This window comes from Argopecten irradians, unplaced genomic scaffold, assembly GCF_041381155.1.
Source record: "Argopecten irradians isolate NY unplaced genomic scaffold, Ai_NY scaffold_0266, whole genome shotgun sequence".
In the NCBI taxonomy this organism is placed as follows: Eukaryota; Metazoa; Mollusca; class Bivalvia; order Pectinida; family Pectinidae; genus Argopecten; species Argopecten irradians.
The window spans coordinates 25,493-44,420 of NW_027187733.1; the positions used below are offsets into that span (position 1 = coordinate 25,493).

At 35.3% G+C, this 18,928-nt stretch overlaps 1 protein-coding gene across 1 annotated transcript; it reads left to right on the plus strand.

Annotated features, from left to right (window-relative positions):
- The first annotated feature begins 165 nt into the window (after nt 1-165).
- On the plus strand, nt 166-15,309 carry LOC138312265 (alpha-(1,3)-fucosyltransferase C-like). Its single transcript, XM_069253235.1, has 2 exons — nt 166-270; nt 13,845-15,309. The coding sequence occupies exon 2, from the start codon at nt 13,855-13,857 to the stop codon at nt 15,070-15,072; it is 1,218 nt and encodes a 405-aa protein (XP_069109336.1). The 5' UTR covers nt 166-270; nt 13,845-13,854; the 3' UTR covers nt 15,073-15,309.
- The last annotated feature ends 3,619 nt before the right edge of the window (nt 15,310-18,928 follow it).

Consider the following 18,928-nt stretch of genomic DNA (forward strand, 5'->3'; position numbering starts at 1 on the left):
CTTAACAATGTCGTGGACTTTGTCAATATTTCTTGTTATATGTTTCATCGGGAATGTAGAACAATTTTTTATGTCATATTTTGCTTCGTGGTCTGTAAAAGAATTAGCCTTACTGAATTGTCCCTTTAAATATCGAATTCCGCCTTGCGGCAGTCGTAGAGCAAACATTGGTTTACACGCATGATTGAACACTCGGGTTTTATCATTGTGGAAATGAAAATCACCGGTTTAAACACACAGCTGTAACTTAATTGTATTGGAGTACAAAACGTAAGTAACGCTTTTGTTTTATAATCTTTGTGTTTATTTCGTGTCTATTGTGTCTGAACCTCAAGTTTTATGTATAGTTATTTGTTAGTGTTACAAGCACATGTACAAGTAGAAGAATATACGTACCCAGTGTACTATACCTTTCGCCCGGGTACTAGGCCAGCTGCAATATTGTAGCACAAAACACACGGGGCCAAGCTCAAAACACAGGGGGCCAACTCAATGAAAATGGATGTTATCATACATTTTTTGTATTTGGTGGATGGACTGATGAGTATATATGACAGTAATGTGGCTTTTTCCAGAAAATATGAGATTTGAAAAATTATTTTAAAAAACGGGAATCCCGATATTTACTTTCGGTAAAAAAATCGGTCCTCTTCCAACTACATTTACCATGATATAGCCGGTTATTTTCGTGGGTTAAGATTTCATAATTAAATTTTCGCGGTTTTAAGATTTCGCGACTTGTCTTTAAGGGTATATGTTACTTTCTTAATGTTAGGCGATTCCATTTTTTCTGACATTAGCAACGTCCCCTGAAATCGCGAAAATATCCTCCTTCGAAAATAATAGGGTATACGGTATTTCTGGAACCACTGCAGCATCACTACACATTTTTGCATATCTTTATAAAAATATTGTTAAACTAAAAACAAATTAATTATTTTCAAGTATTCTGTATCAAATGAATAGATCATGTATGTGTGTGTGCTCAATATCCAAGGACGAGTTCACTACTGTCACAGATATGTAAATTATGATTTTGAATTTTCCCCGCCATTTCACGTAAGGTAAGAATCTTTCAGGATATGTGTTTGTTGCTTTATGTACATTTCTTATTAAATATCGCCTCCTATTTGTCATGTTGCTAAATGGGCACTGAACGTAGAGATGTTCAATCGGCTCAATATCGGCTCTTTGGCCTAGAAGTGCTGCACGGAAATGTCAACGCGGACATAGCCAGCCGGGAGGACGTTTTAGGATTCCTGTATTATAAATAAATTTCTTCGCATACAGAGCGCTTATGAAAGATAAATTGATTTTTCTGTTTCATGACAAATTATACTGAATATATGAACACAATTTTTACCGACTTTGACCTTCCTTTGCCCGACTATTCACATTAAAATATTTACATTTTCGACTTCTCGAAAGCTGCTACAGCAAATCCAATAGAATTTTGTACAAACCTTCTATGGCATAAAGCCAATTTAAATTGTGGATTATATAGTCAAACAAAACTCTTCTACTCAACTCACAAAAGTGGTAGAATCCGGCACTTTACTGTGATTTATTGTGAATTTTATTACCCCCAGATTTTCCTCTGGGGACAGGGTCAAACTTTCTAAAGTTTGATAAGGGAAAACACATTTCTGAGCAACATTTTTTCAATTCCCAGAGGAAATGAGTCAAAATTGATTAAAATTATAAGCCTGAGATAGCATTTCAGCACCATCGCCAAATTGGTCTTGTCTGACCTAAGAGGGGCGGGGCCAAATGGGGTTAAGATCATTAACATCTTCTACTGAGCTCACAGATGTGATGGAATCAATACTCTGCACAGATAAATGATATTAATATCATTTTTATTTTACTAAAACTTTATATCTAACGTCATATTGAAGCCGTTTTTGATACTCTATTATGCTCACATCAGTCATAACACCAAACCATTTTTGTGTCATTCTGTATCAGAACTCGGGTCACCGTCAAGACCCTTGGTCCTATTGGTTTGCAAAACAATCAGGGTTAAACCTTTTGTGACCTTGGCATGGTGGCTGTAAATGTTATCCGCCTAAGGCAAGAATGTTGTAATTTGTATTCCAGTCGATTTACAGGTAGGTACACGAACTATAATGAGGACGGAATTCCCGCTGGGCACAGGTGCTATCTCCAGATAGTATATGATCAGTTGTTCAATTTGACCAGGAAAATACTCTAAATAGCATAAAGGTCAAGCGTGACATAGGATAGTGACGTCATATTTTTCCACCCAAACTAGACCATATCAACATACCCATGCATGCACACTGTATGGTAACGGGATCCGGCCCCGGTTGTTTGGTATCTACTTCCGGAAAAATCGTATCCAAAAAATGAGAGGGGTACGTGCTAAATCGCTTCAAAAACTCGATATTATTTCATTTGTTTATCGAAACCTATCAAAAATTAGAACAGTGAAAGCTTAAAATTTTAATATGTCCCACAATTGTATGTGAAAATGATAATAAAGTCTCCTTTTTTGTATTCAAACATGTAACATGGATCGTATTTCCACACAAAATTGAGAAAATATATATACATGCACATTACTTCAATTTCCTTCTATTCTGGCATTTTCCTCTCATACACTAGAAATTACATTTTTTTTATTATTATTATTTATGAAAAGGGTGCAGGGGGTAAGGAAAAAACAGATGGGAAGGTGGGGGAGGAGGTATAGGGGGATAAGGGTATGAAGATGGATGGTATATAAACTAATAAACCAACAATCAACATAAGGTAAAGACAGAAAAGGGGGAAAGATACAGAAAATGGATATCAGTTCACAGATCCATACAAATGTATACATAGTGCAAGCATGACACATGGGAAACATGTATATATAGCTATTTCATTTCAATTTAAAATATGGACAAACTAGTGTCAGGGGTTTGCAAGTTCCACTAGTTTTAACCATTTTTGCCAATTTTTATTGAATCTATTATATTTTTTTCTCATTTACCAAAAGCAATATACTTTTGAACATAGTAATAATCTTTAATAGAGTTTTAAAAAGCTGTCACATTTAATGAACCATGTAAGCATCTAGTTTTGTAAATATAATGTTTTATATAAAGAACAATTTCTTTGTCAATCCTATGGTATATACAATTTTGATCTAGTTTCCAAAAAGCATAGTTTCTTTATTAATACCAAAAGGAATAAAAAGAATATCCAAAAGGTTTTCAAAATTGGCTGAAAAGTTCTGAAATTCAAAGCATTCCCAAAAAAAGATGTGTGATTGTCGCCCTTTCTAATCCGTGAGAATTATTTGAAAGACCAATTTTACAAAGATATGTATAAGTTGTTATAGGCCGGGATCTAGGGGGGGTCTACGTCTAAGTAAGATTGAAAAATAGTCATAACATTGACATTTTTCAACCGAAGAAGACAAATGAGGCATCAAAAATGACCACAATAGAACAGCAATTACATATCAGGACCATATAATCCAATATATGTAGTTATTTCTACGCAGGAAATGAAAAAAATTGGATTTAAGCTCAAAAATGGTAATTTTTTAGCAAATTTTTCATATTTGGCTTGACGCAGCAAAAATGTTTGCCAACAGCAAACTATTATTTCTTATCAGTTATTTGACCTCTTATCAATCAGTAAAAAACAACATCAACAAAAAAAACATTGTTAACATTGTATAAGCTCCGGTTATGACGTCATCAAGATGGCCGCCATCTCGAATTTCACTAACAATTGAAAAATAGTCATAACATTAACATTTTTCAACCGAAGTAGACAAATGAGGTATCAAAATGATCATAATATAACACAAAATTCATATCGGAACCATATAATCCAATATATGTAGTGATTTCTACGCAGGAAATGAAAAAAATAGGATTTTAAGCTCAAAAATTATAATTTTATAGCAATTTTTTCATATTTGGCTTTACGCAGCTATAATTGTTTCCCAACAATAAAGTATTATTCGAAATCAGTTATTTGACCTCTTATCAATTAGCAAAAAAACAACAACAACAAAAATGTATAGAAATTCAAAAGAGAATTATTGTTATACCATCATTTGGTTTACAAAACATCACCGGGTGCGTATACAGGGTATATGATTGCTGGTTTTTTCCAAACCGCTGACACTACAATTTCCGGATGTCTTAGAACTTCCCAAAGATAACATTGGCAATTGACGATTCATATCTTAACACATTTGAATTTTAAGTTGGCTTAATATCTAAGTGGGACTTATTTCCTAACAAAATCCATTTTCATGTTCGAAAGTTTGTAGACTAGTAGCGTCTCAAGATGAATTTTTACTGCACAACGCCAACTAATAGGGTATCAAATTAAAACTGAAGAAAGCATTTGTTTCCGTTAATACCGCGACACTTTCCGAAATTTGTTTCTTTTAGAAATAGCGCATCCACTGTTAACTTTATTTTTCTGTGTATAACGTAAGGAAATGTCAGATGGTTACTGCAGTATCACATATTTCTTTCAATAGTTCTTAATGATAAGCATTATCTTTGTGCGTGCTTTCTCGCCAGAGTGTCGATGAGCTGATGAGCTGATGTGATATTACATTACCGGTTTACCATCGTGGTTCTAACTTGTCAACCGTCCATGGCCAGAGGTAACATCAAGAACATCGGGTTCGCGGATGTGGGAGCTCATCTTGTTTTCAACCTAGTGATTCACATATCGTATATGATGTTCCAGACCTCTCCGGTAGGATGGAAAAGACACCAGAGCCACATTCTGCGAAGGGTTGAGTTGCATCTCCTTAATTCGTATGAAGCACAATTCCTCATTCTTGTGAACCCTCAGTGACCATAGATGACACAGGTGAATTATTTGAGGTCATAAATGAGGTTTACAGTGAAGTTCCTCTCTTTGCAAAGTCTGGAGAGCACTGTAGAAAACTTTTTCTGGAGAGTCTTCAATGGTGTATCCACGCATACACCAGATGCGACACAACCAGTACCTTCAAGGGACATGGGAAAGTCTGACCAATGAAAAACATTTAACATTTATGACCTCATTAAAGACCTCAAGGATATCACCTGTGCCAGCTATAGTCGCACCAGTGTCCACAAGGTTGATGAATGGTGCTTGAATCATTCAACCATTCGAAGAATCTGGATCTGGTGTAATTTCCTGAGAAGTCTGAAACAGCATATACGATATGTTAGAATCTGAAGGAGATCCCACATCCCTGAACCTGTTGTTCCTGATATAAACTCTGGCTATGGATTGGCCATGAAAAATGTCAGGCTAGAACACCACTGGTAATGTAGTGTCACATCATCTCATCGACATCGAAGACGACGCTCTGGCTTTCGACGAATTGGATACTGATATCTCGATTACTCTGATTTTGACTGCATGTACCAGCTACCAGACATGGCGAGTCACGTCAGAGGATAGTGGAGTGAGGTGGGAAAGCACGCACAATGATAATGGTTATAATTGAGAACCAGCGAAAGAAATATGTGACATTGTGGTACCTATCTGACATTTGCTAATAATATGCATAGGAAATAAACGAAACTGTGATTTGTCCTACCCGAGGCTAGATATTCTGTCAACTTTACATTCATGTTTCCTACTTATAAATCGCCAATAGCCAAACTTATTTAAGGAACTTATAACACACCAGGAAACTAGTGTCAGCGGTTTGGAGTTAGAAAAATAGCATATACCGGTATACGCACCCAGTGCTGTTTTGTAAACTTAATGATGGTATAACAATAATTCTGTTTTGTATCTCTATATATTTTATTGTTTTACTGAGTGATTAGAGGTCAAATAACTGTTTACGAATAATAGTTTGCTGTTGGTAAACATTTTTGCTGCGTCAAGCCAAATATGAAAAATTTGCTAAAAATTATCATTTTTGAACTTAAAATCCGATTTTTTCATTTCCTACCTAGAAATCACTACATATATTGAATTATGTGGTCCCGATATGAATTTGATGTTCTATTATGATCATTTTGATACCTCATTTGTCTACTTCGGTTGAAAAATGTTAATGTTATGACTATTTTTCAATCTTTAGTGAAATTCGAGATGGCGGCCATCTTGATGACGTCATAACCGGAGCTTATACAATGTTAACAATGTTTTTTTGTTGATGTTGTTTTTACTGATTGATAAGAGGTCAAATAACTGATTAGAAATAATAGTTTGCTGTTGGCAAACATTTTTGCTGCGTCAAGCCAAATATGAAAAATTTGCTAAAAAATTACCATTTTTGAGCTTAAATCCAATTTTTTCATTTCCTGCGTAGAAATAACTACATATCTTGGATTATATGGTCCTGATATGTAATTGTTGTTCTATTGTGGTCATTTTGATGCCTCATTTGTCTTCTTCGGTTGAAAAATGTCAATGTTATGACTATTTTTCAATCTTTAGTGAAATTCGATATGGCGGCCATCTTGATGACGTCATAACCGGAAGTTCATCCCAGTTTATACAATGTTACCTCTCGATTTCGTTATCAGTGGGTCATAAGGCTTCAGAAAAACATTGGTTCGTTAAGTTGTGGGGGGGTGCACGTAGACCCCCCCCCCTAGATCCCGGCCTATTAGAATATGATGGGAAATTCTGAACTGAAGCCACTAAAGTTTAGTATTATAAGTAGACATGAAGGGTATATTGTATATTTGTTTCCACATTTCTTGAGAATAGTCAAAAGAGGTTCTCCATTTATGCTGGCCAGTTATAGCCATATAATTTTTTTAACTAGAACTCTGTAAAAATCTTGGACTCCACGGTTATTTTTCAATATTAATTCAAGGCTAAAAGGAATAATTGGGTAAAATTATTTTTCATTTGGTACATTTACATTTTTAAGATACTTTTTATTGCTAGATACAAGTACATGATACTGAAGATAATTACTTATTGCACCATAAATATTACAGAATTCATCACATGTAAAGAAACAATAAGGAGAAACACTTTTTAACAAGTCTTGTATGGTTATGATTCCATTTCTAAATCAAGATATGTAAAAAATCAGCTTTATTTCCAACAATAATATTTTTGTTGTACCAAATTGGAATTTTGAATACAGAGTATTCTTCTGCTTTTAACTGGTTCCCCTTTGATCTTAATTTATACCATGCTGTAACGTAGTACACGTATTAACAGTTATATAAAGAGTAATAAAATACAGTATATGTTAATTCCGTTCTAGGATTGGGTGTAAGATTGAATTAACTGACGTGACTGAAGAAAAACACCGACCTACAGTCCTTTTCTGGCAAGTGCCAGGCATGGATTCCAAATCGGCTATCATGAATCTCCGTGTTATTGATAGAAAATGTTTGAGGAAGTGCACAGTTTATTTTACCATTTATGCAAATAATGTCTTAGTATAGAGTTTATTGGGTTTTACCCACGTTTTTAATCTTACGAGTGTATACATTGACTGGCTAGTCAAAGGGAAACCTCAAGAGCCTATGAATGAATGCTGAATTTCATGTATAAGTTTATTGACTCTCTGTTACACACTCGAATGCCTTCATGAGCGTTTTCTTTATGTGTCGGCTCATTGTTAGCATGGCAAACATGTCACTATTCTCTATCGTAAAAATTAGGTAAATATTTATATGGTGTATAAGTGTTAAAATACGACATTAAACTGTTGACTTTTTGAATTATCAGTAAGGTATATATAATCACCAGTCAGCGTTAATCCATTTCATTGTCCGAACACACTATAAAACGCCTACATGTAACCGAGCATTTGCATTATGGTGCATAAGGTAACAGCGCAACTGATGAGTCGCCATTTTAAGCCCACCGTCATCAGATGGTGAGCAAATCAAATCGCATTTCGTTTGTGGTCCGTCTTCCTCCCGTCCGTCCTCCCGTCCGTAAAAAAATCTTGTTACCACTTTTGCTCTTTTAAGGTACTAAAGTTGACGTGCCCCAAATTCCATAGGTAGGCTCCGTCCGTTAAGGCCATGGTTGTGCATGTTGTATTTTGTCCAGGGTTCGTCCCTCCGTCCGAAAACAATTGATATCGCTATTTTTCTGAAATCACGGAATGAACATTTGCCAATTTTTTTATGTATATTGCATTCCCTTGGCGTTAGGTTACAGTTGTGTGCGCATGATGGTGCGGTGTGCGCACGATGTATGCACGATGTGCGGTCTATGCGATGTGCGGTCTGTGCGGTAGGAACGGTGTCTGGGCGATAGTTATCGTGGTTGATATAAATTAAGGAATTCAATTTTATTGTGTAAACATGCGAAACGGTGATGGGGTTTATTTCTACTGTATTGAACACAGGGACCTGGCACGAAATTTATGTATACCTGAGCCCGGATATTACTTAAATGGAAGGTAAAACGATTCATGGCCAGAGGTTAGCATTAGTGTCAGAGCGGCGAAAAACACATACAATAGATAGCTACAAATGTATACACACTTATATATATACATGTACTGTAGGTAGCTATAGGTTTGGCGTTGGGTTGGGGTATATATGTTGTCTCGAAGCATGTTTGAAATACACATATATACATGTACATATATACATGTTGTATAAATGTATCTATAAGTAAACCCCTCTAGTATCCCCCTCTCCTTAAAAAAGATAAATAAGATACAAACAAGTAACAAAAAATGTGTATGCATTATATTCATTTTGAGAAAAAAATCAATATTATACCAATTATTCTCAATTAAAAGAATAAGCGCAATTTGATAAAAAGTAGCCATCACTTTATTAGGTCATCTGACCCGAAGGGTCAGGATGACCTATTGTCATCATGCACCGTCCGTCGTCGTGCGCCGTCCGCCGTCCGCCGTCCGCCGTCCGCCGTGCGCCGTGCGTAAACTTTTTATTCAAACAACTTCTTCTCAATAACCGGAAGGCCCAGGGTACTCATATTTGGCCTGTAGGTTGCTGGGATGGAGGGCTACCAAGTTTGTTCAAATGAATGACCTTGACCTTCATTCAAGGTCACAGGGGTCAACAAGGCTAAAATCTTTAAACAACTTCTTCTCAAAAACCAGAAGGCCCAGGGTACTGATATTTGGCCTGTAGGATGCTGGTATGAAGGGCTACCAAGTTTGTTCAAATAAATGACCTTGACCTTCATTCAAGGTCACAGGGGTCAAATAGGCTAAAATCCTTTAAACAACTTTTTGTGAATAACTAAGAGGCCTAGAGACCTGATATTAGGCCTGTGGCATGCTGGGATGAAGGGCTACCAAGTTTGTTCAAATAAATGACCCTGACCTTCATTCAAGGTCACGAGGGTCAAAAAGGCTAAAATCTTTAAACAACTTCTTCTCAAGAACCAGAAGGCCCAGGGTACTGATATTTGGCCTGTAGGATGCTGGGATGAAGGGCTACCAAGTTTGTTCAAATAAATGACCTTGACCTTCATTCAAGGTCACAGGGGTCAAATAGGCTAAAATCCTTTAAACAACTTCTTGTGAATAACTAAGAGGCCTAGAGACCTGATATTAGGCCTGTGGCATGCTGGGATGAAGGGCTACCAAGTTTGTTCAAATAAATGACCTTGACCTTCATTCAAGGTCACGAGGGTCAAATAGGCTAAAATCTTTAAACGACTTCTTCTCAAGAACCAGAAGGCCCAGGGTACTGATATTGGGCCTGTGACATGCTTGGATGAAGGGCTACCAAGTTTGTTCAAATGAATGACCTTGATCTTCATTCAAGGTCACAGGGGTCAAATAGGCTAAAATCTTTAAATGACTTCTTCTTAAGAACCAGAAGGCCCAGGGTACTCCCAGGGTACTGATATTGGGCATGCAGCATGCTGGGATGAAGGGATACCAAGTTTGTTCAAATAAATGACCTTGACCTTCATTTAAGGTCACAGGGGTCAAATAGGCTAAAATCTTTAAATGACTTCTTTTCAAGAACTAGAAGGCCAAGGCTACTGATATTGGGCATGTAGCATGCTTGGATGAAGGGCTACCAAGTTTGTTCAAATGAATTACCTTGACCTTCAATCAAGGTCACAGAGGTCAAATAGGCTAAAATCTTTAAACGACTATGTTGTATTGTACTAATAGTCAGATGACCGTTAAGGCCCATGGGCCTCTTGTTATCATTATTATTTGAAATAAAACCACACATGGGGTCAAGTAGACTTTACAAAACTAATCAGGTTATACAGGTACAGAGGTGGTCACAGCATGCTATCAATTGAATTGAATGATATGATGGACCCCCAGGGGTTAAAGAAAATAGGTATACCTTGCCTGTGACGCCTGACTGATCATCATCTCAGGTGAGGTGTCACTTTTTAGGTGGTGGGGAGAGAGGGAGAAAAGGGTCCTAGGCCAAGTGACCGAAACTACAGCCGTAGCCCTGTGTGCCTATAATTACGTGTATGCGGGTAGAGGGTATATCTGTATCCCCACGTACATAAGTGTATGTGACAGACTTCTGTACCAATGACATTGGGTACATACATATTATGTATGTATACTGCACATGTACATCTACGTACATGTATGAATATTGGAATTTGGGAGTGACCTAAAACTAATATGGCCGACAGGAGGCCATCTTGAATTTAAATATCTGAGACAGTACTGAAGGGATCAGTCTCAAAGTTCCAATGTAGGTATTTCTTACTGTTTAGATATGCATTTTGGAACTGATCTGAAAACAAAATGGCCCAAATTGTTTTACTATTGAATTTTGTAATCATAATTATCTAACTAAGTATTGAAGACAAATTTAGCATCTTTCTCAAAATTCATAGGAATGCTCCCCTTGGTGCCTAGTTATGCAACTTTGATTTTAGGACCAATCCGAATCCATGATGTCCGACAGGCAGCCATCTTGTTTTCTGACAAAATAAACCTAAAGCGATGCGGTATTGACTAGTCTTAACAAAACGTGTATCCAGCATGTACGCACACCACGATATGTCCGTCCGCACAACATACCCATGCGACCCCACTCATCAGATCAACACATATGGGTGGTATCGCTTATATGATCAAAATGGGTCGGTATACCAGACCGAAAGTGCCAATAGAAAATACGAATTGTAAATTGTGTTTATCAAATGAGGTTAGGACGAGGTCAACTTAAAAGTATGTGTGCAATAACTGGGCGAAAATTTTGGCATGTTATTCTTGATTAATCTATTGAAAACCATAAGGTTTGATCAATTAAGCGATGAAAATCATTAGAATTGCTTCAGATGACTTATAAAGTTTAGTTACAATATACAAATTATGTACTGTAAAATTATTGTTTTTATGTATGATGTATGTTAAGATGGAATCTTTCCTGCAGAAATCACTTTACAATTATAATAACACTTCAAAAATGAAATTGTAGACATTGTACAACAATTTTGCTTCATGGTCTGACCGCTCTTATTTGTATTTGTAAAATTAAAACCAATGCATTGAAAGTACTTTAATTTTTTAAATGTTATTAACTTTTGGTGATGAATAACACATTAAAAGCTTATCTTGATTCGTTAATATGAAAAAATACGGCACACATAACTTTCAATATTTAAGGAATAGATTATTGTTATTTTGTTGAGGTTATGAGCTAGGGTATAATGATAATGGAGCACTGTAAAGCCGGGGTTCCATAATTTACACGTGCTCCATTATCATTATACCCTCATAACCTCAACAAAATAAAAATATATTCCTTATATTTACAGTTTTTCACGTAATTGAATATTATTTTGTCTCGCGACAGTTGCATATTTTTTATTAAAGTACCCAAAATATTTTCTCTGCCGTCATCGTCAACGAATTCGATTGAACAGCTGATTGGAATCGAGTCATTCATATGTCACGACCCCACGTTGCTACGCCAGCGACTATTCCCGTAACAATAGAATCGCCGCACGTGTTGTACTATCAGTTTACACTGATAATGATAATACTAGAAAACCATGGTTATTGAGTCCATGTCAGTGCAAACTGTAAATATAATATGATATCTATGCTGATTTACGAGGACATTTTGACCGTCAAAATCGTTCACCCAGGTTGAGATTTCACTGTCCATATGACAGACACTTGTAAGATTCTATTTATCCAATTCAAATTTCTGATAGATAAATCTCCTCCAAATCTACTATCAAATAAACTTAATGTAATGTGGAGGAGGAGAAGTAACTTATTGTAGTTCTTTTAAATATTGTAACATAACGTGGGACAGTCTTACCTTATTAACTTTTAAAATGCAATATTTCGGACTGTTCTGTTTTCAGTAATTACATATTATTGTGACAGTGTCTAAGATAGCCATAATTTGCTGAATATACCTTACGTTTTGTGAGAACAAATATATTTATGAAATGTTTTGTTCCCTACGAAAGCAATTGCGTGTCTCATGTGTGTCATTTTGATGTCACTTGTTAGCATACACGCAATATTCCCTGATCACAATGATCAGACAAGGATATTGGTTTTTATCTTCAGGTCATGACAACACTGAAACGTGATATATAGATATCTGAATGAAAATGAACAAAAATAAAGAGATGTGTCGTCTGCAAAGGTATTCTATTTCATTTAAGCTGGATAATTTAATGAATTTACATGTCCTTAAATAGTTGAAATATTATTTACTACTTTTTTACTCTTTGAATACTAAAATATTAGAGAGCGAACTTTAGTGATAGAGGTGTCTCGGTAACGTTATTCTATGTAAATCAACTTTCTCAAAAACCGGAAACAGGAAGTCAACACAAGATCCAGCATCGCGCAAGACAGTATCCAAAGTGATTACAATATCACACTCTCGCGAGATTACAAACAAGTAACGCTTGGAAAAATTTAAAATGAAAACATTAGTGAAAGATAAACCTTCCAATTTATTCTTACCTGAATCTAACAATTGCATTTTGTCCTGAATCTTAACTTAAAAGCCGTTTTACGTGAGCAGTTGCTTCGGAATTTTCCGCCTGGCAAGGAGAATGACGTTGAGATCTAATTAGTATTTTTGCTGAAAGTGAAAGTAGAAGTATTCTATGTTCAATATTGTTTTTCTTGTTATAAACTCAATGCCAGTATTTCAGCAAAGCTATGATTTTTAATAATTGATAATTATATAAATGGTTTCTATCAGTACAGTTATTCAGCGCACACAATTTGCAATTAGAACAAAACACATGTCAATATCGATAAGACTGATCGGTCAGTGGAGATAACTCTTTCGCCGTTAGAAATCCTTTATTTACCTGGCATATTTCTATTTAGTAACAGTTTTAAGAAACCAACAAACAAACGAATGGATTAACTGCTGCGCTCTCAGAAAGGCTTTGCCTTAAATTATATTATGTTCAGAGAATAACAAAAAACACTCATTTAATTATGCATGCGTCAAGCATTCGTCTTATTTGTATATAATTCAATTTTGATGTAACAAGTATTTTCATTGCCTTAAAAATTACTTATCAATTCATAAAGGAAAAAAATGGCGTCGCCTTTTGTAACGTCGCTTCTGGTTGGCTGATATAACGGCGTAATGAATTCATAGAAAAAGAGTCCCAAAATGAATTCGGAATTTTGAATATATTATGTTTAATAAATGGAATTATAAGGATTAATATACAGATGTAATTTGAATATTATTTTTTTATGTTATGGAAATATAAACACGTGTGCTCTCCTCAGGAACTGCTTCGCAGTTTACTTAGAGTACACTCATATCCCCATGAAAATATATCAAAAGTTAATCCTTAACTGTTTTAAAACTGTTAGAATTTGCACTGATATTTGATTTTGTCATAATATTATTACAGTTTTATTCTCTTAAATGTTTACATTGCTGTTATTTTTATACTTTCAGATTACCAAAAATGACGTTTGGACAATATTTAACGTCACGCTCCATATTCGGGACCATATGTTTTCTATCTTTGTTAACACTCGGGACCCTGTATACACAACTCTACAAAACATCCATTATTGTTGAGTCTACAACAATAAAACCACCAGTCGTCGAAGACTTCCGATCAGGGAATAACGAAGAGACATCCCCGAGCAAGATTATCCTCTCCTTCAGTCATAGCAGGTGGATTAAAGAGTGGGTAGGGCAGCGATGGGGAACATCTGATGTGTTTCAGTCGTGTCCATCGTCTAAAGATTGTATCCTTACCAAAGACAAATCCTTGATCAACAAGGCAGATGCAGTGATATACAATTGGCTAACGACATGTAAATTAAGGAAGAGACATAAAAAGGGGCAAGTTTGGATTTTATTTGAATTCGAATCCCCAGATTATTACGCAAGTTATAGCAACAAAAACTGTTGGCGGAATGATGTTGTGAATTGGACATTTACTTACAGACGGGATTCAGACTTTTCATTGGTTCACGGAAAGTTCGTTCCACATCACACTGGCTATAAATTGAGAGATAACTACCAGTTATTAAGGGGTAAAACAAAAACAGCTGTCGGCTTCATAAGTCACTGTAAAGCCCCCTCAAAAAGGGACGACTTTGTTCGCATGCTTCGGAAATACGGCGTGGACATCGATATCATCGGCAAATGTGGCAATCTTAAATGTGGAGGACAGTTTGAAAGCAAATGGAAGGGAGTTTGGAATGTGACGGGTGGTCATGAAGATCACTGCTTTGATGTTTTAGACCATAAGTATAAATTTTATCTATCTTTAGAAAATTCTTTATTTGACGATTACGTCACAGAAAAGTCTTTACATTTAGTGTTACGTCGACAGATCGTGCCGTTGATCAGGGATGGTGCAAATCGATCACTATATCATCCACCACATTCTTATTTAGACACAAAAGACTTCAAAAGCGTAGAGTCACTCGCAAAACGCCTTAAATATATATCAAATAATTTTGATGAGTATTTGAAGTATTTTGAATGGAGGAAGCATTATTCTATTGAAACTATAAGTGGTGTGTTACAATCCGTGTACTGTGAAATGTGTCACAGGATGCATCACCAGGACCTGTACAGAAGGGTGTATAGAAATGTGGAGAAATTTTATTCTAAATCACACGAAAAACTTACATATAATATTTTAAATCATTTTCCAAAAATATAGGGAAAGAAATATGCCTTCATGTGTTTTTGTTATAGTGGTAGTACATAGATATATACAATAATGGGTTTAGTAAGATAATAACAACATACTCCTTTCTCGCGCGTCATGGCCACCGAACTGGAAACGAGGCTGTGGGCGCACCAGCAGCGCCACCTACTAGTGCAAACATGGCCGCCAAGCACTGTTGTGTACTACTGTGCAGTAACGTTTCAAGGAAATGTCAGCCGGTATCGTTTCATCTTTTTCCGAAAAACGAAATAAGAAGAAGTAGATGGATCGTGAATATCAGAGGAGATGAGGGGGATTTTTTCAAGGCATGACACAGTATAATATCAAAGCAGATCTAAAGTTTACGTAGGGCCTAACGTTACCTGCCTACTGTTGACCAGTTCTCGCTGAAGTACCAATTCTCGCCATCGCATAATTAATATAATCACAAACGAATTTTGGGACAATATTTTATGGAAATCAGCTTGAAAGTGTCTTTTGTCAGAAGAAGGCTTCATAGAGATACAGATGCGATGGCGAGAACTGGTCGCCTGCCAGTAATGTAACGTTATAAACACAGGGCACACATATTGATCACAGGAGTTTGACGTTCTGTCAATAATATATAGTAAAATTATATGAAAAAATACAACTATATACTACAAAGGGGTATTTCTTATATAATTTTACTATATATTATTGACAGAACTTCAAACTCCTGTGCATTGATTATGTATGGTATTAGCTAGACACGTAATATTACTAATTGTACGCTTATTAGGCTAGTCTATGGTTAGTCCTTTTAAATTGTTGCTCCTTACGGAACTGATAAAGATCAATAATAATACACATGTGTGTCCCTGTCGACTCCTATGACAGTACTATGTACTGTTAATATTGTTGCTGTCTGTACTGCAGACTGAATCCAACTTTGTCTTTTTGTTCGACGATGAAAAACTTTTTTATGGGCATTATATATATATATATATATATATATATATCAGTGACATCTATGGGAAGCAGATATCGTCGTCTAAACTTGTGTAATCAGCGTTTAGCTATAATTTTAATACATACTCTAGGCCTTATACTACATGTTGCTGTTAATTATAATGCAACAAAGACCAACTACACCCCTCTACCCCATACATGCCAAAGGACGACGTCATATGTACTTACATGTATATAATTTTATTTCATCAAATTTTATTGACATATTGGGTGTTGTATTGTCAATAGGATTGAACAACAGGCTTAGCCTATACACATTCTCTCCTAAGGTGTACCGATGTTTATGGACACAATATATATATATATATATAAATTAATTGAAATGAATTTTTATAACAGAACATATAAGGGGTTTGTAAATAAAAGGGAATAACTCTTATAAACTCTCTCATACTTCTTTCACACATATACAAAATAAGGTATAATTTACACATGTACTTAATTTATAATATATTATAGTTTTGATTTATATTTATAATCTGGAGATTGGTAGTCTAGACCTCGAAAGTCCATGTGCATAAGTTGCACAGGGGGTCACTGCTACCAACTCTGTGATATTTGAGATTATAGTTTTAGATTTAACACATTATTTACAGATCGTGGATAGATGTTAGTTTTAGATAGGTATACATGATAAAATACAATTTGTACAATCTTGAAGTCATGCCTAAAGCAGGATATAGTGTTTTTATATGATTCGGGCTAATCTCCAGTTGATTTTCTTCAATATTCCGTCATAGTCATGGCATACATTTTATACTAATAAGACTATATCTTCAATCTATAACATATACAAGTTAAATCGATGGGATTTACCAATAAAGTTATTGTACCTGATTTAATATTTGTCTATTTGTATGTCCATCACAGTCAGGGCAGCCTTGGAGAAATACATTTCACATTAAATATGATTATGTTCATCTTCCATAGGTAATTAAGAGAGGTTAAAGAGGAGGTATTCTTGAATTGTTAAATAAAGGACATTCCAGAAGTAATGTGTGAGACTGTTTCATGTTCTCAGTAGAGCAGAGTTACAAATTGGGATTTATTGTCCAATAAGATGATCATGATATAAGTCAAAGTTTAGAATTACTACAGGAGTTCCTTAGTTGACAGAGGACAATATTGGCTCTCCTGTCACCTTCTGTTTTGAAAATTTGTGTATGATTCACGGGTCAGATAGAATATCTTTATTTAAATATATTTTGAACGCTTCAATAGAGGTTATATCAATTAGATTCAGGATTAGATATGTTAACTGTGCGACACAATAAAAGGGATAAAACTGTCAAAGTAATTATTTGTTCTACATAGTGGTGAGTTAAAAATTCTTTGCTTGTCTTAGTCGCATAGGGATTTTTCCATTATTAGTAAATGGTATTAGAATGTCTTGAAGATATTGTGGGTGAGTGTCCATGTAGTATCTTGTATATCATAAGGGTGTTTGTGTTTATTTCTTCTTTCAGATAATGTTTCCCATCGTAATTCATTTATATATGTTTTTGGTGTGTGTGATGTCCCTGATCTTAAACCTGTAATTATTCTAGCAGCTTCTAATTGTACTGATTCTAGTAAATCCTTTGCTTGCTGTGAGCAATTATTCCCATATGATGTCTGCATATTCTAATATTGGTCGAAATGAAACCTGTGTATATTTTTGATTAAAGATTTTCTATGTATTTTATTTTTAACAAATCGTAGAATACTCAATCTATATATATGCTTTTTTGTATATATTTTGTATGTGTTTCTTTCCAAGTGGCATCATCCTGAAGTGTAAGTCCTAGGTGTTGGTGAGATGTATGTGTCTGTGACTTGTTTACTTGGAAATATAATGGAGCGGTGATGATGTGTCCTGTTTTCTTGAGAATAATTACTGATTTTTAGTCCTTGTTTGGATTTGAAATTGATATCCCAGGTAGTAGCAAGAATGTGAAATATTAGTTAAGTCAACATTAAGTAATTTGTGCAGCTTGTGCAGGGTTGTTATCATTATGATATAAAGGGAAAGTGTCCATCAGCAAAGAGTTTTATATTAGTGTCCCTACTGTAGAAGTTATGTTCATTAAATGAAAAGTAGAAATAAGTAGTGGCCCAAGGACCGATCCCTGGGGTACTCCTGCTTTAACATTTTTACTAAATTGTGAAAAAAATAACCTTCAGTGTTTACTCTTTGCATTCTGTCAGAGAGATAATATTTCAAAACCAAAGAAGAAGATTTCCGTTGATACCATATGATTTTAGTTTAAATAGAAGACCTTTATGCCAAACTCCGGTCAAAAGCTTTGCTTATATCACAAAATACAAATCTGAGTTCTTTTCCTTTATCCATATATTACTGACCAAGTTTCATGATAAATTAAACAAAAGTTGGTTTTAACTGTAGAATCACCAGGTGTTTAAAGCCACGGACTGGTTCTTTGTGTAAATACTTTCATTTTGGACCAAAAGTTATATAAGAGAATATTTAAATATTAATTTTCTCTATGAGTTTTACTGAAGCATGAGGTGACTAGAGAGTTTGGGTCTATTAGTTTGTTACTTCGTTAGTAGAACATTGCCCCCTTATATATAGCTATTAACAATTTGTTTTTTGGCAGTTTAAAGGTTATTATTCCAGATTGTAGGGTCTTATTAAATAGCAAAGTGTGAGTGGTAGTGTTAGAGACCGTTTGGAGGTTGTTTTTTTCGACAATTCTAGGGTTATTATACCATCAGGACCAGGAAGTTTAAATTTGAATTAAGGGATTTTAAGGTAGGTCAGCAACATCTTGCTGAGTTGATGTGGGGGATATCAGATTCAGTGAGTTAGGAGGAAAGGATTTAGGTTGTGGGAGTAATTTGCGGAAGCCTCTAT

Excerpts from the sequence above, each read along its gene's own strand:
- LOC138312265 (XM_069253235.1), top strand. The coding sequence starts at position 13,855 with ATGACGTTTGGACAATATTTAACGTCACGCTCCATATTCGGGACCATA.